The 27967-nt window shown below is 54.3% G+C and overlaps 1 protein-coding gene across 1 annotated transcript; it reads left to right on the top strand.

Moving 5' to 3' along the window:
- The first annotated feature begins 38 nt into the window (after positions 1 to 38).
- LOC131570011 (1-phosphatidylinositol 4,5-bisphosphate phosphodiesterase beta-3-like) lies at positions 39 to 27967 on the top strand. The gene is made up of 34 exons (XM_058822344.1): positions 39 to 227; positions 1205 to 1282; positions 3026 to 3094; positions 3618 to 3758; positions 4267 to 4346; positions 5102 to 5155; positions 5285 to 5360; positions 6342 to 6442; positions 7583 to 7749; positions 8629 to 8775; positions 9325 to 9482; positions 10211 to 10293; positions 11244 to 11328; positions 11783 to 11891; positions 12484 to 12546; positions 13223 to 13293; positions 13719 to 13815; positions 14265 to 14349; positions 14890 to 15014; positions 15380 to 15534; positions 16425 to 16586; positions 17403 to 17502; positions 17940 to 18044; positions 18403 to 18552; positions 19352 to 19414; positions 19791 to 19923; positions 20265 to 20352; positions 20761 to 20837; positions 21568 to 21636; positions 22092 to 22149; positions 23133 to 23219; positions 24033 to 24520; positions 26169 to 26226; positions 27854 to 27967. Exons 1-34 carry the CDS (start codon positions 39 to 41, stop codon positions 27965 to 27967), a joined length of 3885 nt encoding a protein of 1294 aa, XP_058678327.1.

Below are 27967 nucleotides of genomic sequence, written 5' to 3'. Positions count from 1 at the left end.
CCTGGCGGTTGCGGGCCACGCCCCCGTCCCGGTCAGCGATGGCGGCGCCGCGGCCGGGCTCGGGTCCGGGTCCGGTGCCCGGTTCGGGATCGGTCCCGGGTCCTGCCCCGGGTTCTGCCCCCGCTCCTGCCCCGGTCCCGGTTCCGGTCCCGTCCGCGCTCCCGCTGGAGCCGCCGCGCGTGCCCGAGCTGCTCGTGCGGGGCAGCAAATTCATCCGCTGGGAGGAGGTGAGCGACCCCGAAACCGCCCGAAATCACCCCAAAATCACCCCGAAATTACCCCGAAACCACCTGAAATCACCCCAAAATTATCCCCAAATTATCCCAAAATTACCCCCAAATTACCGCAACATGGTGCTTGTTGGGGGACCCCCGAACCACCCCAAAACTACCCCGAAAATCGCCCCCAAGTAACCCCAAAATTATCCCCAAACCACCCCGAAATGACCCCAAAAATCACGTCGAAATTACCCCAGAAATCACCCCAAAACTAACTCAAAATTACTCCGAAACCACCCCAAAGTCACCTCCAAAATCACCTTGGAAAACCCCAAAAATCGCCCTGAAATTACCCCAAAATCGCCCCCCAAAATTACCCCCAAATTACCCCGAAATCACCCAAAAATCACCCACGGGAGACCTCAAAAATCACCCTCAAAAATTGCCCCCAAAATCACCCAAATTCCCCCGCAAATCTCCCCAATTCCCCGCCTCCCCCCCCCCGTGCCCCCAATTCCCGACCTGACCCCGATTTTGGGGCCAAAATCCGCGAAATTGGGTCCTGCCCCCCCCCCCCCCAGCTCCCCCGGGACCCCAAAATCTCCCAATTTCACCCCAAAATCCGCCCCGGGGAGGGAGGGGGAGCTCTCCCTTTTCGGGGTGCTGCCCCCCCCCCCCCCCATTTTTGGGGGTCTTGGTGGGATTTGGGGGGTTTTGGGTTTTTTGGGGGGATTTTTGGGGGCGTTTTGGGGTGGGGGGTGGGAGTTGGGGTATTTGGGGTTTTTTGGGGCAGTTTTAGGGCAGTTTGGAGTTTTTTGGGGGGCATTTGGGGTTTCAGGGGGGATTTTGGGGTCTCAAAGGCGGGTTTTTGGGGTGGTTTTGGGGGGCTCGGGAGGTTTTAGAGGTTTTAGGTGGGGTTTTTGGGGTGTTTTTGGGGTGGTTTTGGGGTTGTTTTTGGGGGTCTCAGGAGTGTTTGGGGTCCCCAGGAGCCCCCCAGCCACACCCCGGTGACGCTCAGGGTCGACCCCGACGGATTCTTCCTCTACTGGACGGGGCCCAGCGCGGTGAGAGCCCAAAATGCACCCCAAAACACCCCAAAATGCACCCCAAAATACCCCAAAAACCGCCCCAAAATGCACCCCAAAAGTGCCATTAAGGGACCCCAAAATGGCCCCAAAGTGACCCCAAAACCACCCTGAAAGTGACCTTGAGGTGACCCCAAAAGTGCCCTGAAATGGCCCAAAAGTCTCCTAAAAGTGACCCCAAAAACGGCCCTGAAGTGACCCCAAAGTGACCCTTAAGGGACCCTAAAATGACCCTGAAAGTCACCCCAAAATTGCCCCAAAACCCCCCCGAAGTGACTCCAAAATGTCCCAAAAGTGACCTCAAAAATCACCCCGAAAGTGACCCCAAAACCACCCTGAAAGTGACCCCAAAAATGCCCTAAAGTTGACCCTAAAACGACCCCAAATTGGCCCCAAAATGACCCCGAGTGTCCCCAAAATGACCCCAAAGAGCCCCCAAAAATGCCCCCAAAACGACCCCAAAATGACCCCAAAAGTGACCCCCAAATGTCCCAAATTGGCACCAAAACCACCGCGAAAGTGACCCCAAAATTTACCCTGAAAGTGACCCCAAAAATGCCCCAAAAGTACCCCAAAATGACCCTAAAAATGCCCCAAAAATGACCCCAAAGAGACCCCAAAAGTGCCCCAAAAGCCCCCTGAAAGTGACCCCAAAATGCCCCAAAATGCCCCAAAATGACCCCAAAGAGACCCCAAATTTTTCCCTGAAAGCGACACCAAAAGTGCCCCCAAATTCCCCTGAAAGTGACCCCAAACCCCCCAAAAAGGCCCCAAAAAGCCCCAAATTCCCCCCAAACCCCTCCCCCACCCCGTGCCCCCCTTATCAGCCCCTCCCCCCCCCTTATCAGCCCCCCCCAGCCGGAATTTGGGGAATTTTGGGCAATTTTGGGGCCCCTCCCCCCCCCCCGCCGGATGCGGGGTCCCCTGGGAGGGGGGAGGGGCGGGGGGGAGGGGGGGGCGGCTTTTCCCACGCCCCTCCCCCACCCTGGCCCGGAAGTGCCCCCGCCCCTCCCCCACCCGGAAACGGCTCCTTTGGGGGTCCCGGGCCCATTTTGGGGTCCTTTGTTCATTTTCTGGGGCCTCTGATTAATTTTTGGGGTCCCTGACGCGATTTTTGGGGTCCTTAACCCAATTTTAGGGTCCTTTGTTAATTTTTTGGGGTCCCTGACCCATTTTTGGGGTCCTTAACCCAATTTTTGGGGTCCCTAACGCATTTTTGGGCTTCCTAACCCAATTTTGGGGTTTCTAACCCATTTTTTGGGGTCTGCCCCCCATTTTTGGGGGCTCTAACCCAATTTTGGAAGCCCCTAACCCATTTCTAAGGGTTTCTAACCCAATTTGGGGTTCCTAACCCGTTTTTGGGGTTTCTAATCCATTTTCGGGGTCCCTGATCTGTTTTTTGGGGTCTCCCCCCATTTTTTGGGATCCTTGATCCATTTTTGGGGGCCCTAACTTGATTTTGTGGGTCCCTGACCCATTTTCGTGGTCCCTAACCCGTTTTTTAGGGTTTCTAACCCAATTTTGGGGTCCTTCATTAATTTTTTGTGGTCCCTGACCCATTTTTGGGGGTTTCTATCCCGATTTTTGGGGTCCGTGACCCATTTTTTGGGGTCCCTAACCCATTTTTTGGTGTCCCTAACCCATTTTTTGAGGTTCATAACCCATTTTTGGGGTCCCTGACCCGATTTTGGGGGTTTCTAACCCAATTTTGGGGTCCCGCAGGAGGTGGAGCTGCTGGACCTGTGCAGTGTCCGGGACACGCGGACGGGGCGCTTCGCCCGCGCCCCCAAGGTGGGACCCCCAAATCTGGGGGGGGTTGGGGGCGTTTGGGGGGTCCTGGGGGGGATTTGGGGGGGATTTGGGGGTCCCAGAGGGGATTTGGGGGGGTCCTGGGGGCTTTGGGGGGGATTTGGGGAGGGTTTGGGGGGTCCTGGGTGGTTTTGGGGTGGGGGTCGCCGATTTTGGGTTCCCCAGGGGCGCTTTGGGCGCCTTTTTTTGGGGGTTTCTGGTCCCGTTTTGGGGCGTTTGGAGCCGTTTTGGGGTCTCTGGGTGCATTTTCAGCCCATTTTGGGTGGGTTTCGGCCCATTTCGGACAGTTTTGGGTCCATTTTGGTTGCGTTTTGGGGCTCCCTTTGCAGGACCCCCGCACCAGAGGCGCCCTCAATTTCGGGGTCCCCGGGGGTGTTTCTGACCCATTTTTAACCCGTTTTTTACCCATTATTGACGCGTTTTTCACCCGTGTTTCACCCATTTTTGACCCATTTTTGACCCGTTTTTCACCCGTTTTTCACCAATTTGTGGCTCTCCGAGGCAGGACCCCCGCACCCGGGACGCCCTCAGTTTCGGGGGGCCCGGGGGTCCCCCTGCCCAGCGCCTGCTGACCGTGGTGCACGGCCCCGACCTCGTCACCCTCGGCTTCCTCAACCTGGTGGCCGTGCAGGACGGCGAGGCCCAGGTGGGCTGGGGGCGCTTCTGGGGGGATTTGGGGAAAATTTGGGCGGTTTCGGAGTGATTTGGGGCAGAATTTGGGGGGTTTGGAACCTTTTGGGGTGATTTTGGGGGGAATTTGAGGGGTTTTGGGGAAGATCTGGGGGTGCTGGGACCTTTTGATGTGGTTTCAAGGCGATTTTGGGGAGAATTTGGGGGGTTTGGGGGACCTGGGGTTGATTTTGGGGCAGTTTTAAAGAGAATTTTTGGGGCTTGGGACCTTTTGGGTGGTTTTGGGGCAATTTTGGGGGGATTTGGGGGGCTTTTAGGGGTTCCGGAGTTCGTTTTTGGGTGGTTGAGGGTTTGGGGAGGGGGTCCGGGGGGATTTTGGGGGGATTTGGGAGGGGTTGGGGGTGCTGAGACCACCCTGGGTGTGGGGGGATTTTGGGGATTTTTTGGGGATTTTTTTGGGGGGGTGATTTGGGGTGGTTTTGGGTATTTTTGGGGTGTTCTGGTCCCCAAATTCGGGCGTGCAGGTGTGGACAGAGGAGCTGTTCAGGTTGGCCACGAACATCCTGGCCCGGAACCCGTCCCGGAACACGCTGCTCAGGAAGGCGTGGGTACCCCAAAATCCCCCAAAATCACCCCAAAAAACCCCTGAAATCACCCCAAAAACCCTCCCAGAACCAGCCCAAAACCAGCCCAAAAATCGCCCCCAAATCTCACACAAAATTCCTCTCAAAATCCTCCCCGAAACGAGCCCCTAATCCTGCAAAAATCATCCCAAAAATCCCCTCAAAATCCTGGTAAGAATTTCTCTGAAAATAGCCCCAAATCTCCTCAGAATCCCCACAAGAACCACCCCGAAATCCCTCCCAAAATCCCCCTAAATTTGCTCAAAATTCTCCCCAGAAATCCCCCCGAAAATCTCCCCAAAAATTCCCCAAAAAAATTCACTAAAATCCCCCCAAAAAATTCCCTAAAATCACCCCAAAAAAATCCCTAAAATCACCCCTGAGTCTTCCCCAAAATCCCTCCTAAAATCCCCTGAAATTCACTCAAAATCCTCTCCAAAATCCCCCCCAAATCTCCCTAATATCCTCCCTAAAAATCACCAAAAAAATTCCCCACAATGATCCTCAAATCTTCCCCAAAATCCCTCCCAAAATTCCTCTAAATCCTCCCCAAAAATTCCTTCAAAGTTTTCCCAAATCTTCCCAGAAATTGCCCCCAAAATCCCCAAAAACCAAATGTCCCAAATGCCCCAAATCTGCCCCAAAACTCACCCAAACCCACCCCAAACCCATCCCAAATTTCTCCAAATTCCCCCAAATTTCCCCAAAATCCCCCAAATTTCCCCAAATTCCCCAGGTACACGAAGCTGACGCTGCAGCTGAACCCTGACGGGCGCATCCCTGTCAAAAAGTGAGAGAACCCCAAAAATTTTGTTTTTTTTTTCCCCCTAAAACGAATCCCCCCAATCTTGGGGACTCCTCCCCGAATTTTTGGGTTTTTTTTGGGTCCCAATCCCGAAATTTTGGGTTTTTTTGGCAGCATCCTGAAAATGTTCTCGGCCGACAAGAAAAGGGCGGAGGCGGCGCTGGAGTCGTGCGGGCTGGGCTGCGGCCGGGTGGGCCCCAAAATGGGGAAAAACGGCAAAATTTGGGGTCCCAAAATTGGGGAAGGACAAAATCTGGGCGGGGGGGGGGGAAATCCTAAAAATAGGGAATGCCAGAATTGGGGGTCCCCGAAAATTTGGGATCTGAAAAAAATGGGGATCCCAAAAATAGCAGGGGGCTCGAACTGGGGTCTCAAAATTGGGGATCCCGAAAAAATTGGGGATCCCAGAATTTGGGATCCTGAAATTGGGGATCCCCAAAAAAAAATGGGGGTCCCAAACTTGGGGGTCCTGAAATTTGGGGGTCCCAAAAATTGGGGGTCCCAAACTTGAGGGTCCTGAAATTTGGGATCCCAAAATTGGGGGTCCCAAAAAATGGGGGACTAAGATTTGGGGTCTCAAAAAATAGGGGGCCAAAATTGGGGGTCCTAAAAAAATGGCGGGAACCAAAATTGGGGGTCATAAAATTTGGGATCCTGAAAAAATGGAGGTCCCAAAAAATGGGGATCCCAAAACTGGGGACTCCAAAAAAATCACGGTTTCCAAAAAAAAAATGGGAGTCCCAAATTTGGGGATTCCAAAAAATCACGGGTTCCAAAAAAAAAATGGGAGTCCCAAAATTGGGGGCTCTCAAAAATTGGAGGCCCCAAAATCAAAGGTCCCAAAAAATCAAGGATCCCGAGTGCCAAATGTTGGTGATATCAAAAATTAGGGATCCCAAAAATTGCAGGGTTTTGGGGTGGTTTTTGGGGTTTTTGGGTTCTGGGGTTTTTGGGGTAGATTTTTTGGGGGTTTTGGGGTGAATTTTGATGTTTTTGGGGTCCCCAGGGCGCTATCATCCCCCTGGAGCTTTTCCCCTTCGAGACCTTCTGGAGGTTTTGGTGTTCTTGGGGGTTTTGGGGTTTTTTTTTGGGGGTGGTTTTTGGGGTTCTGGGGGTTTTGGGGTTGATTTTTTTGTTTTTGGGGTGAATTTTTGTGTTTTTGGGTCCCCAGGGCGCCGCCATCCCCCTGGAGCTTTTCCCCTTCGAGACCTTCTGGAGGTTTCTGAGCAAACTCTGCCTGAGGCCGGAGCTGGACAAGATCCTGCTGGAGATGTGAGACCCAAAAATGCCCCAAAATGCCCCAAAATCCTCCCCAAATCGCCCCCCAAAAAACCCCCAAAATCTCCCAAAATTCCCCCAAAAGCCTGGGATTGGTTTTGAGGTTTGTTTTGGTTTTGGGGTCGTTCCCATGCTGATTTTTGGGGTGGTTTTTGAGGTTTTTGGGGTTTTGGTTTTTTTTGGGGGGTTTTTGGGCTGTTTATTGGGGGGTTTGGGGTTTTTGGGCTATTTTTTGGGGTTTTTGGGGTGGTTTTTGGGGTGGATTTTGGGGGGGCTTTTGGGGTGTTTTTTCAGATTTGTTTTGGGAGCCGTTCTGGTGCTGATTTTGGGGTTTTTTTGGGGTGTTTTTTGGGGTGTTTTTGTCAGATTTGTTTTGTTTTTAGGGCTGCTCCTGTGCCCACTTTTTCGGGTTTATTGGGGTGGTTTTTGAGATTTTTGGTGTGTTTTTTTTTGGGATTAGTTTTTATTTCCTGCCCATTTTTGCGTTATTTTTGGGGTGTTTATTGGGATTTTTGGGGGGTTTTTGGGGTGGGTTTTTTTGGGATTTATTTTTGATTTCTTGCTTACTTTTGGGGTGTTTATTGGGTTATTTTCGGGGTGGTTTTTGGGGTGGATTTTTTGGGATTTATTTTTTATTTTCTGCCCGTTTTTGGGGTGTTTTTTGGGGATTAGTTTTTATTTCCTGCCCATTTTTTTTTTTGGTTATTTTTGGGGTGTTTTTTGGGGTGATTTTTTGGGATTAGTTTTTATTTCCTGCCCATTTTTGGGTTATTTTTGGGGTGTTTTTTTAGGGTGTTTTTTGGGGTTCTTTTTGGGGTGTTTATTGGGTTTTTGGGATGTTTTTTTGGGATTAGTTTTTATTTCCTGCCCATTTTTGGGTTATTTTTGGGGTGGTTTTGGGGATTTTTGGGGTGTTTTTTGGGGTGTTTATTGGGATTTTTGGGGTGTGTTTTTTGGGATTAGTTTTTATTTCCTGCTCATTTTTGTGTTATTTTTGGGGTGCTTATTGGGATTTTTGGGGTGTTTTTTGGGTGTTTTTGGTGTGGTTTTTCTGGGTGGTTTTTTATTTTGATTTCACGCCCGTTTTTGCTGTTTTTTTGGGCTGGTTTCCGCGTTTTTTGGGTGTTCCCCCAGCGGGGCGGCGGGCAAGCCGTACGTGAGCCGGGAGCAGCTGCGCGACTTCGTCAACGCGCGGCAGCGAGACCCCAGACTCAACGAGGTGCTGTTCCCCCCCCTGGACCCCCGCGGGGCCCAGGCCCTCATCGAGCGATACGAGCCCAACAGGACCTTCAGAGAACGGGGTATGCGGGTTTGGGGTGAAATCCGGGGGTTTTGGGGCATTTTCAGTGATTTGGGTGAGTTTGGGGTGAGTTTGGGGCGATTTTGGGGCGATTTGGGGCAGTTTTGGGGCTCCTGTTCCCCCCCCGGAACCCCCGCGGGGCCCAGGCCCTCATCGAGCGACACGAACCCAACAGGACCTTCAGAGAACGGGGTGTGGGTGAAATCGGGGGGTTTTGGGGTGAAATCCGGGGGTTTTGGGGCATTTGGAGTGATTTGGGTGAGTTTGGGGCGATTTTGGGGCGATTTGGGGCAGTTTTGGGGCTCCTGTTCCCCCCCCGGGGGGCCCAGACCCTCATTGGTCAATATGGACCCAACAGGACCTTCCGGCAGAGAGGCGTGAGACTTGGGGTGAAATCCGGGGGTTTTGGGTGTGTTTGGGATGGTTTGGGGTGGCTGAAGGTCACGAAGGAGAAGCTGAGGGGGATTTGGGGGAGATTTTGGGGTTTTTGGGGTCCTTGAGGGGGTTTTTAGGGGTGAGTTTGGGGTGATTTTGGGTGTATTTTGGGGATAATTTTGGGGTGGTTCTGGGGGTAATTTTGGGGTGGATTTTGGGTTAATTTTAGACATTTTTGGGGTCCAGGCCAGCTGTCCTTGGAGGGGTTATTTTGGGCATGATTTTGGTGGTGATTTTGGGGTGATTTTGTGCATTTTTGGCTCAGGCCAGCTGTCTCTCAAGGGCTGATTTTGGGATGGTTTTGTGTGTATTTTGGGGTTAATTTTGGGTTAATTTTAGCCATTTTTGGGTCCAGGCCAGCTCTCCCTCGAGGGGTGATTTTGGGATGGTTTTGTGTGTATTTTGGGGTTAATTTTGGGTTAATTTTAGCCATTTTTGGGTCCAGGCCAGCTCTCCCTCGAGGGTTTCTGCCGCTACCTGGGCGGGGACGAGAACGCGATCGTCCCCCTCGAGACGCTGGGGCTGCACCAGGACATGACCCAGCCCCTGAGCAGCTACTTCATCAACTCCTCCCACAACACCTACCTGACAGGTGAAAACCGCGCCCCGAAGAACCCCGAAACCCAAAAAACCCGAAATTCTACCCCAAAAAACGCACGAACTGCAAAAACCCCAAAAAACTCCCCCAAAAAACCCCAAAAATCGCGCCCTAAAAACCCCAAACGCGACCCCAAAATCTCTGGGGTGGTTTTGGTGCTCAATTCCAAAGTTTGGGGTCTCTGGCTGGGGTTTTGGGCTGTAAATTGGGGTTTTTAGGGTTTTTTTGGTGGTTTTTTTTTGCGTTTTCTCTATTTCAGCCATTCCTAATGGGATTTTCTCAGGGTTTTTTTTTGTTCCTGCCATACCAAATCTGATTTTTCTGATTTTTTCTCCCGTTTTGGGGCCTCTCCCACTGCAGCCGGACAGCTGACCGGGCTCTCCTCGGCCGAGATGGGATTTTTTGGGGGTTTTTAGCGTTTTTTTGGGTTTTTTTGGGATATTTTGTATTTCAGCCGTACCCAATCGGATTTTCTCGGGGTTTTTTGCGTTTCCCCCATATTCAATGTGAATTTTCTGATTTTTGGGGTCTCTCCCGCCCCAGCCGGACAGCTGACCGGGCTCTCCTCGGCCGAGATGTACCGGCAGGTGCTGCTCAGCGGCTGCCGCTGCGTCGAGCTCGATTGCTGGCAGGGCCGGCCCCCGGAGGAGGAGCCGCTGGTGACGCACGGCTTCACCATGACCACCGAGGTGCCCTTCAAGGTAACCCCAAAAACAGCGAAATCCACCCCAAAACCTGCCCCAAAACACAGCGAAAAACTGCCCCAAAACTGCCCCAAAAGCTGCCCCAAAAACTGCCCCAAAACTGCCCAGCACGGCTTCACCATGACCACTGAGGTGCCCTTCAAGGTAGCCCCAAAAACAGCGAAATCCACCCCAAAACCTGCCCCAAAACTGCCCCAAAACACAGCGAAAAACTGCCCCAAAATCGCCCCAAAAGCTGCCCCAAAATCGCCCCAAAACTGCCCCAAAACTGCCCAACACGGCTTCACCATGACCACCGAGGTGCCCTTTAAGGTGAGCCAGAACTGCCCCAAAAGCCCCAAAATCCACCCCAAAACCAGCCCCAAACCACCCCCAAATCCCAGCGAAAAACCACCCCAAAAGCACCCCCAAAACTGCCCCAAAACTGCCCCAAAACTGCCCCAAAACCCACTGCAAAACTGCCCCAAAATCACCCCAAAAACACCCCCAAAACTGCCCAGCACGGCTTCACCGTGACCACCGAGGTGCTCTTCAAGGTAACCCCAAAAACCCCCAAAATTGCCCCAAAAACTGCCCCAAAACCGCCCCAAAAACTGCCCCTAAACCACCCCAGTTTTTTGGGGTTTTTGGGTCCCAGGGCTGTTTTGGGGTCGGTTTTGGGGTTTTTGGGTCCCAGGGCTGTTTTTGGGGTCACTTTTGGGTATTTTGGGTCCCCGCTGTGGCAGGAGGTGATCGAGGCCATCGCCGAAAGCGCCTTCAAGACGTCGCCGTACCCGGTGATCCTGAGCTTCGAGAACCACGTGGACTCGTGAGCCAAAATCCCCAAAAATCACCCCAAAATAACCCCAAAAACCCCAAAAAAACCCCGGTGATCCTGAGCTTCGAGAACCACGTGGACTCGTGAGCCAAAATCCCCAAAAGTTACCCCAAAATAACCCCAGAAACCCCGGTGATCCTGAGCTTCGAGAACCATGTGGACTTGTGAGCCAAAAACCCCCAAAATTACCCCAAAATAACCCCAAAAATCCCCACAAAAACAAACAAAAAAAAAAAAAAAAAAAAAAACAAAAAAAAAAAACCCAAAACCCACAAAAAAACTTTAAAATCCCAAAATCCCAAAAAACCCCAAAACCACAAAACCCCCACCCGGGAACACCTTGAGTGCCCCAAAACCGAATCCTTTGGGGGATTTTTGGGGCAGTTTGTGGGGTTTTTGGGGTGGTTTTGGGGGTGGATTTTTGGGGCAGTTTGTGGGGTTTTTGGGGTGGTTTTGGGGGTGGTTTTTGGGGCGGTTTGTGGGGTTTTTGGGGCAGTTTTGGGGGCATTTTTGGGGCGGTTTGTGGGGTTTTTGGGGTGGTTGTTAGGGTGGTTTTTTGAGGCAATTTTTGGGGTGGTTTTGGGGCAGTTTCTGAGGTTTCTTGGGGCGGTTTTTGGGGTTTATCTGGGCTGGTTTTTTGGGGTTTCTTTGGGTGGTTTTGGGGTTTTTTGGGGCAGTTTTTGGGGTTTTTCTGGGTGTTTTTGGGGTTTCTGGGGTTCTTGGGGCAATTTTGGGTGTTTTTGGTGTCAAAGTTTGGGGTTCAGAGCCCAAATTTCGCCCCAGGGCGCGGCAGCGGGCGAAGATGTCCGAGCGCTGCCTCGGACGGTTTTGGGGTTTTTCTGGGGGTTTTTGGGGTTTCTGGGGCGGTTTCTGGGGTTTTTTGGGGTGCTTTTCTCAGATTTGGGGTCCGTTTTTGGGTTTTATGCCCCGAATTCCCCCAGGGCGCGGCAGCAGGCGAAGATGGCCGAGTACTGCCGGAGCATCTTCGGGGCCGCGCTGCTCACGGAGCCCCTGGACAAATACCCGGTGCGTTTGGGGTGAAAACCGGGGAGTTTGGGAAAATCCGGGGGTTTGGGGGGAAAATGGGGGGATTTGGGCGAATCCGGGGGGTTTGGAGTGGTTTTGGGGTGATTTTTGGGTTGATTTTTGGGGTTTTGGCGCAGCTGGAGCCGGGGGTTTTGTGGGACATTTGGGGTGGTTTTAGGGTTAATTTTGGGTTGAATTTCGGTGTTTTTGGCGCAGCTGGAGCTGGGTTTTGGTGGGGTTTTTATGGGATACTTGGGCTGATTTTTGGGTTAATTTTTGGCGATTTTGGCGCAGCTGGAGCCCGGGGTTTTGGTGGGGTTTTTATGGGATATTTGGGCTGATTTTTGGGTTAATTTTTGGCGATTTTGGCGCAGCTGGAGCCAGGGGTTTTGGTAGGGTTTTTATGGGATACTTGGGCTGATTTTTGGGTTAATTTTTGGCGATTTTGGCGCAGCTGGAGCCCGGGGTGCCCCTGCCCAGCCCCCAGGAGCTGCTGGGCCGGATCCTCATCAAGAACAAGAAACGGCGCCCGGGGGAGGCCCCGCTGCGCCCCAAAAACAGCGGTAAAACACCCAAAACCAGCCCAAAATACCCCCAAAACACCCCAAAATACCCCAATAATGCCCCAAAACCATTCTCACCCCAAAAACAGCGGTAAAACACCCAAAAATACCCCCAAAATATCCCAAAAACATCCTTACCCCAAAAACACCCTAAAACACCCCAAAAATGCCCTAAAATACCCCTATATATCCCCACCCCAAAACCAGCGGTGAAATACCCAAAAATACCCCAAAACCACCCCAAAATGACCCAAACCCACCCCAGATCCCCTCCAAACCCCCCCCCAAACTCCATCCCAAATCCTGCCCCCCAAATTGCCCCAAAATTCCCCAAAATCCATCCCCTGAAAGCCCCAAAATCCATCCCCGAAAAACCCCAAATCTCCAAAATCCTCCAAATCCCCCCAATATCCACCCCCTAAAAAGCCCAAAGTCCCCCTAAATGCCCCCCAAAATCCACCCCCTAAAACCCCTAAATCTCCCCAATATCGCCCCAAAATCCATCCCAAATCCGCACCCTAAAAACCCCGAAATTGCCCCAAATCCCCCAAATCATCCCCAAAATGAGCCCAGACCCCCCTGTGCCCCCCAGGCCCCCCCGAGTTTGGGGTCCCCAACGGGGACGAGCGGGGGGCGCAGCCCCGGAAACCCCTCGGTGAGTTTGGGGCTGTTTGGGGCATTTTGGGGCTTTTGGTTTTTTTTTTTTTTTTTTGGTTATTTTTTTGGTGGTTTTGGGTTGTTTTGTTTTTGTTTTTGTTTTTGTTTTTTTTGGTGTGATTTTTGGGGTTTTTTTGGGGTTATTTTTTGTGGTGTTTTGGGAGTTTTTTTGGGTTGATTTTTGGTGGTTATGGGGTTTTTTTTGTGTTTATGGCAGTTTTTTTTGGGGTTATTTTTTGTGGGTTTTTGGGGTTTTTTTTTTGTTTGTTTGTTTTGATGTTATGGGTAAAATATTTTTTTGGGTCTGGATTTTTTTTGGGAGTTTTTCTCAAGATATTTTGGGGCTCTCAGGATTATTCTGGAGTGCTTGGGGTGGTTTTGGGGTGGATTTTGGGGTGTTTTGAGTGATTTTGGGGTGTGTTTTGGGGGTGGATTTTAGGGGTGATTTTGGGGTGATTTTTGGGTTATTTTGGGGGTGATTTTGGGGTGTTTTGGGGTGGATCTTAGGGGTGATTTTGGGGGTGTTTGGGATGATTTTGGGGTGGATTTTTGGGTGATTTTGGGGTCATTTTTGGGTTATTTTGGGGGTGATTTTGGAGTGATTTTGGGGTGGTTTATTTGGGTGTTTTGAGTGATTTTGGGGTGTGTTTTGGGGGTGATTTTGGGGTCCCCAGAGCGCGAGGCCGACAGTGAGGAGGAGGAGGAGGAGGAGCCCCCGGAGATGAAGAAGCCGACGACGGACGAGGTTTGGGGGAACTTTGGGGTCCCCTTGGGGGAAAATTTGGGGGTTTTGGGGTTGCCAGGGAGGTTTGGGGATTTTGGCGTTTCTGGCTGTGCATTTTTGGGGTTCCCCCAATGGGGATTTTTGGGGTTTTGCTGGGTGTGTTTTTGGGATTTTGGGGTTTTACCTGGGTGTGCAGTTTTGGTGTTTTTGGGGTGCCCCAGTGTGGATTTTGGGTTTTCCTGGGTGTGCGTTTGTGGGGTTTTGGTGTTTTTGGGGTGTCCCAATGAGGGATTTTGGGGTTTTTGGTGTTCCTGGCTGCGTGTTTTTGGGGTTTTTGGTATTTTTGGGCTGTTCCATCGAGGGATTTTGGTGTTTTTGGGGTGTCCCAATGAGGGATTTTGGGGTTTTTGGTGTTTTTGGGGTGCCCAATGAGGATTTGTGGGCAGGGCACGGCGGGCAGCGAGGTGACGGCCACCGAGGCCATGTCCACCCTGGTCACCTACGTGGAGCCCGTCAAGTTCAAATCCTTCCAGGCCGCCCAGAGTGAGGATTTGGGGCAAATTTGGGGGATTTTGGGGAATTCGGAGGATTTGAGGCCATTTTGGGGGGGGATTTGGAGAATTTTGGGGGGATTTTGGGGGCATTTGGGGCAATTTGAGGGAATTTTGGGGGAATTTTGGAGGGAATTTGGGGTCTGGGGAGGACTGGAGGGAGTTTGGGAGGTGAAATTTGGGAGGTTTGGGGATCCTGGGACTGATTTTGGGTTAATTTTGGGGTTGATTTGGGGGGGTTTGGTGTTGATTTAAGGGTGAATTTTGGGTGGGTTTGGGGTGAATTTTGATGTTTTGGGGCTGAGTTTCGTGGTTTGGGCTGCTTTGGGGTTAATTTTGGGTGGGTTTTGGGGGTTTCCAGGATAATTTTGGGTGGGGTTTGTGGCTTTGGGGTCGGTTTGGGATTTTGGGGTGAATTTGGGGTTTTTTGGGGCTCCCCAGAGCGCAACAGGAGCTTTGAGATGTCGTCGTTCGTGGAGACCAAGGGGCTGGAGCAGCTCACCAAGAGCCCCCTCGAGTTCGTCGAGTATCCAAAAACCCAAAACGGCCCAAAAATGGCCCAAAACCAGTCCCCAAAGCCGATCCAAAAATGACCCCAAAACAGCCCCAAAAATGACTCCAAAAATGGCCCAAAATGGGCCCCGAAATGGCCCCAAAAATTACCCCAAAAATGGCTCAAAAATGACCCAAAACCAGCCCAAAAATGGGGCTTTTCAGAACTTTTCGGGGCATTTCGGGGCTTTTTGTGCATTTTGGGGAATTTGGGGGATTTTGGGGCATTCAGGGTCTTTGTTGGGGGGGATTTTGGTCTCAGTTTAGGAGGTTTTGGGTTTCTGGGTGGGTTTTGGGGTGGATTCTTGAGGTTTTTGGGGTTCCCAGGTGGATTTGGGGTTTCTGGGTGGGTTTTTGGGGTGAATTCTCAGGGATTTGGGGGCTCCCAGGTGTGCCCAGGTGTGCCTGGGGTGGATTTGGGGTTTCTGGGTGGGTTTTTGGGGTGAATTCTCGGGGTTTTTGGGGTTTTTGGGGTTCTCAGGTGTGCCCAGGTGCGTCCTTGACCCCGGCCCAGGTACAACAAGCGCCAGCTGAGCCGGGTGTACCCCAAGGGCACCCGCGTGGACTCCTCCAACTTCCACCCGCAGCTCTTCTGGAACGCCGGCGTGCAGATGGCGGCGCTCAACTTCCAGAGCCTGGGTGAGCACCTGGGATACACCTGAGATACACCTGGGCACACCTGGGCACACCTGAGATACACCTGAGATACACCTGGGCACACCTGAGATACACCTGGGCACACCTGGGATACACCTGGGCACACCTGGGCACACCTGGGATACACCTGGGATACACCTGGGGGGCAGCTGGGACATACCTGACATACCATGGCACACCTGGCACACCTGTCCCACCTGTCGCAGACACGCCCCTGCAGCTGAACCTGTTCGAGGCCAACGCCTGCTCAGGGTTCCTGCTCAAGCCGGAGCCCCTGGGCACACCTGGGCACTCCTGGGCACACCTGTCCCACCTGTGTGACCCCTCACCTGTCCCACCTGTCGCAGACACGCCCCTGCAGCTGAACCTGGCGCTGTTCGAGGCCAACGCCGGCTCGGGGTTCCTGCTCAAGCCGGAGCCGCTGCGGCGCCCGGACAAAACCTTCGACCCCTTCGTGGAGGAGCGGCTGGACGGGATCGTGGCCAACACCCTGAGCGTGCAGGTGAGCCCCGGACACACCTGAGTGCACCTGGGCACGCCTGGAACTGACCCAGAACTAATCCTGAACCGGGAAACCCCAAAATCCCACGAAAACCCCAAAATGTGGGGCCACGCGGGGTCGTGGCCAACACCCTGAGCGTGCAGGTGAGCCCTGGACGCACCTGGGCACACCTGGGGAACCCAAAATCCACCCCAGAAACCCCCAGAACTGACCCAGAACTGATCACGAACCGGGAAACCCCAAAATCCCCCAAAATCCCCCAAAATCCCACAAATTTGGGGACACATGGGATCGTGGCCAGCACCCTGAGCGTGCAGGTGAGCCCCAAAAAGGCCCCAAAAAGGCCCTAAAAAAACAGCCCTAAAACAGCCCCAAAACCTCCCCAAACCACCCCAAAAATGGCCCTAAAACTGCCCCAAAATGGCCCCCAAAATGGCCCCAAAATTGGCCCAAAATTTCCCCAAAAATTGGCCCCAAATGGCCCCAAAATTGCCCCAAAACCACCCCAGAACTCACCTGGAACTGATCCCCAATCAGGAAACCCCAAAACTCCACAAAATCCCATGAAAACCCCCCAAAACCCCCACGGACGGAGCCCCCTGACCTGGGTTCTGGGGATTTTGGGGTGTCTCTGCTGAATCCTGGGCTGTTTCCGCGGGGTTTTTTTGGGTTTTGGGTAATTTTGGGTGTTTTTGCAGGTTCTCTCGGGTCGGTTCCTCACTGATCGCTGCTGTGAGGTTTGGGGTTTTTGGGGTTTTTGGGGATTTTGGGGATTTTGGGGTTTTTGGGGATTTTGGGGATTTTGGGGATTTTGGTGTATCTCTGTTGAATTCTGGGCTATTTCTGCAGGGTTTTTTTGGGTTTTTTTACCAAATTTGATGTTTTCGCAGGTTCTGTCGGGTCAGTTCCTCACCGAGCGCCGCGTCGGGGTTTTCGTGGAGCTCGAGGTGTTCGGGCTGCCCGTGGACACGCGGCGCCGCTGCCGCACCCGCACCTGCGCGGGGAACGCCTTCAACCCCGTGTGGGACGAGGAGCCCCTGGTGCTGCACAAGGTGCGCGGCGGGACGGGGCGGGACAAACTAAACTGGGACAAACTGGGACGGAGCGGGACAAACTGGGACAGACTGGGACAGACTGGGACAGACTGGGACAAACTGGGACAGACTGGGACAGACTGGGACAGACCGGGACAAACTGGGACAGACTGGGACAGACTGGGACAGACCGGGACAAACTGGGAGGGACCGGGATAAACCGGGACAAACTGGGACAGACCGGGATAAACTGGGACAAACTGGGACAAACTGGGATAAACTGGGACGGAGCGGGACAAACTGGGACAGACTGGGACAAACTGGGACAGACTGGGACAGACCGGGACAAACTGGGACAAACTGGGACGGAGCGGGACAAACTGGGACAGACCGGGATAAACTGGGATGGACCGGGACAAACTGGGATAAACTGGGACAAACTGGGACAAACTGGGATAAACTGGGAGGGACCGGGACAAACTGGGATAAACTGGGACAAACTGGGATAAACTGGGACAAGCTGGGACAAACTGCGATGGACCGGGACAGACCAGGATAAACTGGGATAAACCAGGAGGGACCGGGATAAACTGGGAGGGACCGGGAGAGGCTGGGGGCAAAAATCCCGGCGGTTTTGGGGTGAGAAATGGCGATTTTAGGGGTAGGAATAGCTCAGGTGGGTCCCTGGCGTTACTGGGGGATCTCAGGTGTGTGCCCAGGTGTGTGCCCAGGTGGTGCTCCCAGCCCTGCACACAGGTGGCACTGGGGTGGCACTGGGCTGTCCCAGGTGTGCCCAGGTGTGCCCAGGTGTGCCCAGGTGTGCTGTGCCCCCAGGTGGTGCTCCCCGCCTTGGCCTCCCTGCGCGTGGCCGCCTACGAGGAGGGCGGGCGGCTCCTGGGCCAGAGGGTGCTGCCCGTGGCCACGCTGCGCTCAGGTGAGACACACGGACAGGTGGGGACAGGTGAGGGGGGAATGGGGACAGCCCTGTGCTCAGGTGAGACACGCGGACAGGTGAGGGGACAGGTGAGGGGGGAATGGGGACAGCCCTGTGCTCAGGTGAGACACATGGACAGGTGAGGGGACAGGTGGGGCCAGGTGAGGGGTTGGGGGTCCCTGGGGGGTTCAGTCCCATCCTCCCCCCCCACATTTGACCCCTTTGGGGTTCCAGTTCTGGGGGGTCCCCGATTTGAGGAGGGGTCTCAGTTGGAGGAAGGGTCCCAGGTTTGAGGAGGGGTCTCTGATTGATTTGGGGAGGGGTCCCGGATTTGAGGGGAGGTCTCCGGTCTCAGGGGGGTTCCCAGTTTGAGGAGGGGTCTCTGATTTGGGGAGGGGTCTCCGATCCCAATTTGGGGAGGGGTCTCTCCCCCCCAGGCTATCACTACGTGCCGCTGCGCAGCGACTGCAACCAACCCCTGCTGCTGCCGGCGCTGCTGCTGCTGACCCGGGCCGGGGACCACGTACCTGCGGGGCACCAAGGTAACCAACACACCTGGGCACACCTGGGCACACCTGGGCACACCTGGGCACTCACCTGAGGGGTTAAACACACACCAACCAACCCCTGCTGCTGCTGCTGACCCGGGCCGGGGACCACGTACCTGCGGGGCACCAAGGTAACCAACACACCTGGGCAGGTAACACACACACCTGGGCACACCTGGGTACAGCTGGGAACACACCTGGGCGGTTAAACACACCTGGGAACAAACCAACCCCGCTTTTTCCTCGTTTTTCCCCCATTTTCCCCCATTTTTTTTCCCCGTTTTTGCCCGTTTTTGCCCTTTTTTCCCCGTTTTTGCCCGTTTTTGCCCGTTTTTGCCCGTTCTCTCCCCAGACGTGGCCGAGGCCCTGAGCAATCCCATCCGGCACCTGACGCTGCTGGACCGGCGGCAGCGGCGCCTGCGGGCCCTGCTGGGGGACCCCGAGGTGGGACCCCAAATTGGGGAGGGGTCCCAAAATGGGGGGGGGGCTGGGGGACCCCGAGGTGCGACCCCAAACTGGGGGAGATTCTGAAATCCACGAGGGTCCCAAAATCCGGGGGCTGTGGGAGAATTTTGGGGCATTTTGGGGAGGGTTTGGGCGATTTTGGGGCTTCCAAGGAGGTTTGGGAGGTCCCGGGTGAATTTTGGGAGGTCCCGGATGTTTTTGGGGTTCCCAGGTGTTTTTTGAGGAGTCTCAGGTGTTTTTGGGGGTTCCCAGGTGAATTTCTGGGGGGGTCTCAGGTGATTCTGGGGTGGTCCCAGGTGTTTTAGGGGTTCCCAGGTGAACTTGGGGTCCCCAGGTATTTTTGGTGGGTTCCCAGGTGTTTTTTTTTGGGGGGGGGGTATCAGTTGAATTCTGGGGTGGTCCCAGGTGAATTTTGGGGGGACCTCAGGTGTTTTTGGGGTTCCCAGGTGAATTTTGGGGGATCTCAGGTGTTTTTGGGGTTCCCAGGTGGATTTTGGGGGGATCTCAGGTGTTTTTGGGGGTTCCCAGGTGAATTTTGGGGGGTCTCAGGTGGATTTTGGGGGGTCTCAGGTGTTTTTGGGGGTGCGCAGGTGAATTTTGGGGGGTCTCAGGTGTTTTTGGGGTCCCTGACCCCCCTTTCCCCCCAGGACCCCCCCGAGCGGCCCCGCCCGAGCCCGGGGGGGTCCCAGGATCTGGGGGGCCCCTCCCCCCCCGCCGAGCCCCGCGCCCCTCCCCCCCCCGGGCCCGGCCCCGCCCCCAGCCCAGGTGAGTACGGGGCGGGGGGGGAGGGGAGGGGGAGCCCAAATTTGGGGAGAAAAACCCCAAAATCCGCTGAGCTTTGGTGCCTCCCCTTTCCCCCCCAGGGCAGCGCGGGGACCTCATCGCCTCCGTGCTCACAGGTACCCAAAAAACCCCAAAATCACCCCAAAATCCCCCAAATCCCAGGCCAGGCTCACCTGGGCCAGGTGCGAGCCCTGGCTTTGGGGTTTTGGGGTCCCCCTGGGGCCCGGGCGGGTTTTGGGGTTTTTGGGTTTTTTTGGGGGGATTTTGGGGGGGATTTTGGGGGTTTTGTTGAGCGCCCCCCGGTGACCTTTGGGGGGATTTTTGGGGGGATTTTGGGGTGACTTTTGGGGGGATTTTTGGGGTGAGTTTGGGGTGATTTTGGGGGGATTTTGGGGTGATTTTGGGGGGGATTTTTGGGGGGATTTTGGGGTGATTTTGGGGGGGATTTTTGGGGGGATTTTGGGGTGAATTTTGGCGTTTTTGGGTGCCCAGAGGTGTCCCCGGAGCCGCTGGAGGCGCTGAGGCAGCACCGGGGGTACCTGAAGCTGCTGCAGCGGCACCGGAGGGACCTGGAGAGGCTCCGCAAGAAACACCTGAGGAGGCTGCTGGCACTGCACAGGAAAAGGTGAGCGTTAAACACCCAAAACTGCCCTAAATCACCCCAAAATCACCCCAAAAATAGCCCCAGAAACACCCCAAAAATCACCCTAAAAACTGACCCCAAAATCACCCCGAACACCTGAGGGGGCTGCTGGCGCTGCACAGGAAAAGGTGAGCCCAAAAACCCCAAAAATCACCCCAAAAAAACCCCAAAAACCCCAAAAATCACCCCAAAAACCCCAAACACCCCAAAACCACCCCAAACACCAGCAGGGGCTCTCAGGGGGCGGCGCCGCTGCTGCCGGGATTTGGGATTTTGTGGATTTTCCCCAAATTTTGGGTTTTTTACCCCGTTTTCCCCAGCAGGGGCTCGGAGGGGGCGGCGCCGCTGCTGCAGCTGCGGGAGGAGCAGCAACAGCTGGAACTGGGCAGGAGGAGAGAACAGCTGCGGGAGGTACTGGGATAAACTGGGATAAACTGGGATGGACTGGGAGGGACTGGGATGGACTGGGATAAACTGGGATGGACTGGGATGGACTGGGATGGACTGGGATGGACTGGGAACAGCTGCGGGAGGTACTGGGAGGGACTGGGATGGACTGGGATAAACTGGGAGGGACTGGGATAAACTGGGGAGAATGGGATAAACTGGGATGGAACTGGGATGGAACTGGGAGCACTGGGATGGACTGGCATAAACTGGGAGGGTCCATACTGGTCCATACTGGTCCGTACTGGTTTATACTGCTCCATACTGGTCCGTACTGGTCCATACTGGTCCGTACTGGTCTGTACCGGTCCGTACTGGTCCATACTGGTCCGTACTGGTCCATACTGGTCCATACTGGTCCGTACTGGGCAGGCGCAGCAGCGGCTGCGGGAGGTGGCGCTCGAGGCTCAGCAGGCCCAGCTCAAACGGCTGCGCCAGACCAGCGAGAGGTACTGGGACAAACTGGGACAAACTGGGACAAACTGGGACAAACTGGGGGAACTGGGACAAACTGGGACAAACTGGGACAAACTGGGACAAACTGGGGGAACTGGGACAAACTGGGACAAACTGGGACAAACTGGGGGAACTGGGACAAACTGGGACAAACTGGGGGAACTGGGACAAACTGGGGGGAACTGGGACGAACTGGGACAAACTGGGACAAACTGGGGGAACTGGGACAAACTGGGGGGAACTGGGACAAACTGGGGGGAACTGGGACGAACTGGGACAAACTGGGACAAACTGGGACAAACTGGGACAAACTGGGGGAACTGGGACAAACTGGGGGGAACTGGGACGAACTGGGACAAACTGGGAGGGCTTGGGGCAGGTTTGGGAGGTTTTGGGGTCCTGGGAAAGGTTTTGGGTTGATGTTGGGTTGATTTTGCCGTTTTTGGGCTGACTCTGGGTTGATTTTGCCATTTTTGGGTTGATTTTGGTCTGTTTTGGGTTAATTTGGGTTGATTTTGGGTTAATTCAGGTTAATTCGGGTTGATTTTGGTCTGTTTTGTGTTGATTTTGCCATTTTTGGGCTGATTTTTGCCATTTTTGGGTTGATGTTGGGCTGATTTTGCCGCTTTTGGGTTAATTTGGGTTAATTTTGGGCTGATTTTTGGCCAGTTTTGGGTTAATTTGGGTTAATTTTGGGCTGATTTTTGGCCGTTTTGGCCCCAGGGAGAAGAAGGAGCTGCAGAAGATTCTGGAGCGGAGGCGCCACAGCAGCATCAGCGAGGCCCGGGGGGGGTACGCGGGTTTGGGGCGAATTCGGGGCATTTCGGGAAATTTGGGGGATTTTTGGGGGATTTTATGGGGAATTTGGGGGGGGGGTTTGGGGAGATTTTGAGGGGATTTTTGGGGAATTGGGCAGTTTGGGTGGGTTTGGGGGATTTTGGGGGGACTCGGGGGAATTTCTGGGAGAATTTTGGGGGATTTTGAGGTGGATTCGGAGGGGGAATGTAGGGGGGAAATTCTGGGGGGATTTGGGGGATTTTGGGAGGGGTTTTTTGGGGGATTTTGGGAGGGGTTTTTTGGGGGATTTTGGGAGGGGTTTTTTGGGGGATTTTGGGAGATTTTGGGAGGGATTTTTTGGGGGATTTTGGGAGGGGTTTTTTGAGGATTTTTTGGGGGATTTTGGGGGATTTGGGGGGAGTCTCAGGGTGTTTGGAGGGGACCCCAAATTGTCCCCTCTCTCCCCCCAGGGAGCTGCCCGAGATCAACCGGCGCCACATCAACGAGTCGGTGACGTCCATCCGCAGGGTGAGGGACCAAAAGCACCCTGAAACAGCCCAAAAACAGCCCAAACTACCCTGAAATACCCCCAAAACACCCTGAAATGCCCCAAAACTGCCTGAAACACCCCAAAAGTACCCTGAAATAACCCAAAAATGCCCCAAAACCAGCCCAGAATACCCTGAAATACCCCCCAAAACAGCCCAAAGTACCCTGAAACACCCCAAAATTCCCTGAAACATCCCCCAAACACCCTGAAATACCCCAAAAATGCCCTGAAACACCCCAAATGTACCCTGAAATAACCCCAAAATACCCCCAAACAGCCAGAACACCCTGAAATACCCAAAACCACCCTAAAATACCCCAATATCACCCAAAACCACCCTGAGCTCTATTTTGGGCTCCCCGACCCATTTTTTGGGGTCTGTAACCCTTTTTTTTTTGTGTCCCTGATTCATTTTTTTGTGGTTCCTGACCCATTTTTGGGGTCAATAATTCATATTTTTGGTACAGCTACAGGGAGTCCGGTGCTGTCGGGAGCTGATTTTCTTATTTTTGGGGTTTCTCACCCATATTTTTGGGTCCATAACCTGTTTTTGGTGTTAATAATTGATATTTTGGTACAGTTGCACGAGGCCCAGCACTGCCGGGAGCTGATTTTGGGGTCAATAACCCACATTTTGGGGTGAATAATCCTGGTTTTGGGTTCGGTTACAGGAAGCTCAGAGATCAGAGACGCCGGGAGCTGATTTTGGGGTTTCTCTGGGTTTTTGGGGTCTCTAACCCATATTTTGGTGTCAATAACCCATATTTTGGGGCGAATAATCGATATTTTGGTTCAGTTACAGGAAGCCCAGTGCTGCCGGGAGCTGTGTTTGTGAATTTTGGGGTTTCTCACCCATATTTTGGGGTGAACAATCGGTATTTTGGTGCAGTTGCAGGAGGCCCAGCGGTGCCGGGAGCTGTGATTGTTATTTTTGGGGTGAATAATCGGTATTTTGGTGCAGTTGCAGGAGGCCCAGCGGTGCCGGGAGCTGCGGCTGCGGGAGCAGCACCGCGGGGTCCTGGAGCAGATCCGGGAGCAGGAGCCGAGGGTGGGGACCCCAAAATGGGGATGGGGGCCCCAAAAATGGGGCTGGGGACCCAAAAATGGGGCTGGGGACCCAAAAATGGGGCTGGGGGCACAAAAATGGGGCTGGGGACCCAAAAATGGGGCTGGGGGCACAAAAATGGGACCCCAAAATGGGGATGGGGACCCCAAAATGGGACCCAAAAATGGGGGTGGGGGCCCTAAAATGGGGGGACACCAAAATGGGGATGGGGGCAGCAAAGTGGGACCCCAAAAATGGGGCTGGGGGCACCAAAAATGGGACCCAAAAATGGGATCCAAAAATGGGGCTGGGACCCCAAAAGGGACTCCAAAAATGGGGATGGGGGCACAAAAATGGGGGAGACCCCAAAGGGGGACCCCAAAATGGGGCTGGGACACCAAAAATGGGAGTGGGGACCCTAAAATTTGACCCCAAAATGGGGAGGGGAGCCCAAAAATGGGGCTGGGGGTCTGGAGGGGTTGGGTGTCCCCAGTGGGTCTGGGGGAAATTTGGGGGATTTGGGAGCATCCCAGGGGTCTGGGGGGGTCCCAAGGAGATTTGGGGGGATTTGGGGGATCTGGGGGTCCTGGAGTTGGGTTTTGGGGGGAATTTGGGGGGTCCTAGGGGAGATCTGGAGGCATTTTGGGGGTTCCCAGGGGGGCTCTGGGGGTCCTGGGAGGGTTTTGGGGGGATTTGGGGATTTTGGGGGTTCCCGGGGGGGATTTGGGGGGTCCTGGGGGAATTTTGGGAGAAATTTGTGGAATTTTGGGGGTCTCTCACTGATTTTGGGGTCTGTCCCCCCCCTCTCTTTGGCAGCTGCTGCAGGAGCTGGAGCAGGAGCTGGGGGGGCTCCGGGACCCCAAAACCCCCCCAGGACCCCCCCCTGGGCGCCCCCCCGGGCGACTCCACCCTGCTCTGACCAGGGGGGACCCCAAAATCCCCCCCAAATTCCCCCAAAAATCCCCCCCAAAAATCTCCCCCATGAGATTTGGGGGGGCCCTGAATTTGGGGGGGGGTCCTCGGTGCCTTTTTGGGGGATTTTGGGGTCCCCCCTCCCCAATTTCAAGCCCCCCCTGCCCTTCCTGTGCCATTTTGGGGGGGGTCCCGGTGATTCGGGACCCCCGAAATTTTGGAGGGGGGGGGGGGAAGAATCTCCAAGGGCTCCCCCAAAATTTGGGCACCCCCCCCCCCATTTTTGGGACCACCAAAGGGGGGAAACCTTCCCCTTCCCCCCCCCCAGATTTTGGGGTTTTTTTGGGGGGGTCGCTGCCTCAGACACTAAAATCACTCCTGGCCACGCTTCTGCCCCCCCTTCTCCAAAATTTGGGGAGGGGTCTCCCCAAATCCCCTCCCCCCCATTTTGGGGGCTCCTCCCAAGGGCTGATTTTTTAAAATTGGTTTTTTTAAATTTTTTTTTTTCAACTTTTTTTTTTTTTTTTTTTTTTCTTTAGTTTTTTAACCCCCCCAATTTTGGGGAGGGGTCTTTGGGGGGGGAGGGGGGTCCTGCCTGTCCCGCTCTGCTGTCGGGGCACCCCCGGAATTGGGGGGGCCCCCCCTGAAATTTGTACAATAAGAGAAATTTATTCTTCCATGGAGACGCCTCTGCTTGGGGAATTTGGGGGAAATTTGGGGAATTTTGGGCGATTTTGGGGAATTTCGGAGGATTTGGGGGGATTTTGAGGGAATATTGGGGGAATTTGGGGAGTATTGGGAGGTTTTGCAGGTTGGGGGGATTTGGGGGCATTTTCAGGGGATTTGGGGTCGTTTTGGGGATATTTTAGGGGATTTTGGCGTCGTTCAGGTCACACCCCCCTACCCCCCCGGAGACCCCAGACCCAACCCCAGAGACCCCCGAATCCTCCCCAAAAATCCGAAATATCTCCCCAGGGACCCCAAATCCATCCGGAGACCCCAGACCCAACACCGGGGACCCCAAACCCAGCCCCAAATCCCCCCCCAGCGCAGCCCCGCACCCCCCAAAGCCCCCCGGCCATGAGCATCCCCGTTAATTGGGGTCCCCAATAATTACGATATCCTCTAGTTGAGATCCCCGATCGTCACGATCTCCAGTAATTCAGTTCGTTATCGCGATCTCTGTCGCGGGCAGAGTGGGAGCGTCCCATCGCGAGAGCCGAGCGGCGCCAGCCCTGGCCTGGCAGGAGCGGCGCCACCAATCGGGGCGCGACGGCACCGCCCCCTTGCACAGACGGCGCGCTTTACGGCCTCTTTGGCGACAGTCGCGCTTTACGGCCGGCTTTACGACAGTCGCGCTTTACGGCCGGCTTTACGACAGTCGCGCTTTACGGCACCTTTTACGACAGTCGCGCTTTACGGCCGGCTTTACGACAGTCGCGCTTTACGGCCGGCTTTACGACAGTCGCGCTTTACGGCCATCTTTACGGCGGTCGCGCTTTACGGCCGGTTTTACGACAGTCGCGCTTTACGGCACCTTTAAGACAGTCGCACTTTACGGCCGTCTTTACAACAGTCGCACTTTACGGCCGGTTTTACGACAGTCGCGCTTTACGGCACCTTTTGCAACAGTCAGACTTTTGGGAAATTTGGGGAATTTGGGGGGGTTGGGGGATTTTATGGGGAATTTTGAGGGGAATTTGAGGGGAATTTGGGGGATTTTTAAGTGGATTTTCAGGGGGAATATAGGGGGAAAATTCTGGGGGATTTGGGGGGATTTTTTTGGGGGAAATTTTTGGGTAATTTTGGGAGGGGTTTTTTGGTGGATTTTTGGGAGATTTTCGGGGGATTTTTTGGGGGATTTTGGGGGGATTTTTTGGGGGATTTGGGAGGATGTTGGGAGGGACTTTTGGGGGATTTTTCTGGGAATTTTGGGAGGGATTCTTGGGGGGATTTGGGGGGCGATTTTGGGGGGGGGGGGTTGGGGGGTATCTTGGGGAATTTTGGAGGGACCCCAAATTGTCCCCTCTCTCCCCCCAGGGAGCTGCCCGAGATCAACCGGCGCCACATCAACGAGTCGGTGACGTCCATCCGCAGGGTGAGGGACCAAAAGCACCCTGAAACAGCCCAAAAACAGCCCAGAAAACCCTGAAATGCCCCAAAACTGCCTGAAACTCCCCAAAAACAGCTCAAAACACCTTGAAATACCTCCAAAACACCCTGAAACACCTCAAAACACCCCAAAAATACCCTAAAATACCCTAATACACCCCAAAACCAGCCCAAAACACCCTGAGACACCCAAAAACCCCAAAACTTCCCCTAAAATCCCAAAACCTCCCCAAAACCCTCCCAAATCCCCCAAAAACATAAAAACCTCCCCAAAACCTCCCCCAAAAAACCCAACCCCCCCCCAAACCTCTCCCCAAAACCCCCCCAAAAACCCTGAAACCCCCCAAAAAAACCCAAAATCCCCAAACTCTCCTAAAAACCCCAAAACCTCCCCCAACAAACCCCAAACGCCCCCAAACCTCTCCCCAAAATATCCCAAAACCTCCACCAAAAATCCTAAACCCCCCAAGAAAACCCCAAAACGCCCCCAAAAAATCCAAGCCCCCTCCCCCAAAAATTCCAAAATCCACCTGGGGGGGCGGAGACTAGGCTGGCTTTGTGTGCTCCCCTCCCCCCCATTTTGGGGGGTTTGGGTTTAATTTGGGGGCCGTCCCTTTGATTTTGGGGCATTTTGTTTGATTTTAGAGAATTTCCTTTAATTTTGGGGGGACTTTCTTTAATTTTGGAGTATTTTCCTCAATTTTGGGCCAATTCCTCCTGTTTTTGTCACCCCCTCTCATTTTGGGGGGGGGGTTCAGGTTTAATTTGGGGGGAGGGTCTCTTTGATTTTGAAGGATTTTCTTTAATTTTGAGGGATTTTCTTTATTTTTTGAGAATTTTTTTTTCATTCTGGGCCGATTCCTCCTCATTTTGTGGCCCCCTCCCATTTTTGGGTGGGGGTCCCATTCCATCTCCCCCTCCCCAATGTCGGGGCCCGCTCCCATCAATCCCCCCCCCCCCCCCCCAAAAAAAGGCAAATTCCCATTTTTTTTTACAAAAATCACATTTTATTGCCCCCCCCCACCCCAAAATCAATTTTTTTTGTTGTTTTTTTGGGGGGGGGGTTGGGGGCTCAGGGTGGGGCCGCGGGGGGGGCGGGGCGGGGCCGGCGCGCCCCTCCCCCACCCCACCAGGCCCGGAGCGTCTCGCGCCAGCCCCACCCCCCCCCCCCGGGGGGGCCCCCCCGAGGCTGCGGGGGCCGCGGCAGCACCTGGGGGGGGAGGGGAGAGAGAGAGAGAGACGGGGGTCACCTGGGGGTCACCTGGGGTCACCTGGGGTCACCTGGGGGGCACCTGGGGGGCACCTGGGGGTCACCTGGTCACCAAGGGGTCACCAAACCACCCCCCAATGCCCCACCTGTCCCCACGGAGCCCCCACGGCCCAATGACCCCAGGTGTGCCCAGGTGTGCCCAGGTGTGCCCCGTAACCCAAATCACCCCAATGTCCCCGAGATGCCAACTGTCCCAGGTGTGTCCCCAAAGTCCCCCGTATCCTGATGTCCCCAGTGTCTCAGGTGTGTCCCCAGGTGTGCTCAGGTGTGTCCCAGGTGTCTCACCTGCAGCTGGAACTCATCGCTCGTCCTCGTGAGCCTCCTCCCGTACCTGTGTCCCCAGTGTCCCCGGTGTCCCCGGTACCCCAATAACCCCGATACCCCCGATCCCCCCGATACCCCAGGTGTCTCAGGTGTCTCAGGTGTCCCCAGGTGTGCTCAGGTGTCTCACCTGTAG

This window comes from Ammospiza caudacuta, chromosome 32 (genome assembly GCF_027887145.1).
Source record: "Ammospiza caudacuta isolate bAmmCau1 chromosome 32, bAmmCau1.pri, whole genome shotgun sequence".
In the NCBI taxonomy this organism is placed as follows: Eukaryota; Metazoa; Chordata; class Aves; order Passeriformes; family Passerellidae; genus Ammospiza; species Ammospiza caudacuta.
This window is presented reverse-complemented; position numbering and strand designations above follow the sequence as displayed.

Bases quoted from the DNA above. Each gene is read 5' to 3' on its own strand.
- LOC131570011 (XM_058822344.1), top strand. From the start codon at position 39: ATGGCGGCGCCGCGGCCGGGCTCGGGTCCGGGTCCGGTGCCCGGTTCG. The intron at 20,838-21,567 runs GTACTGGGACAA...TTTTGGCCCCAG, and splicing joins CTGCGCCAGACCAGCGAGAG to GGAGAAGAAGGAGCTGCAGA. The intron at 22,150-23,132 runs GTGAGGGACCAA...ATTTTGGTGCAG, and splicing joins CGGTGACGTCCATCCGCAGG to TTGCAGGAGGCCCAGCGGTG.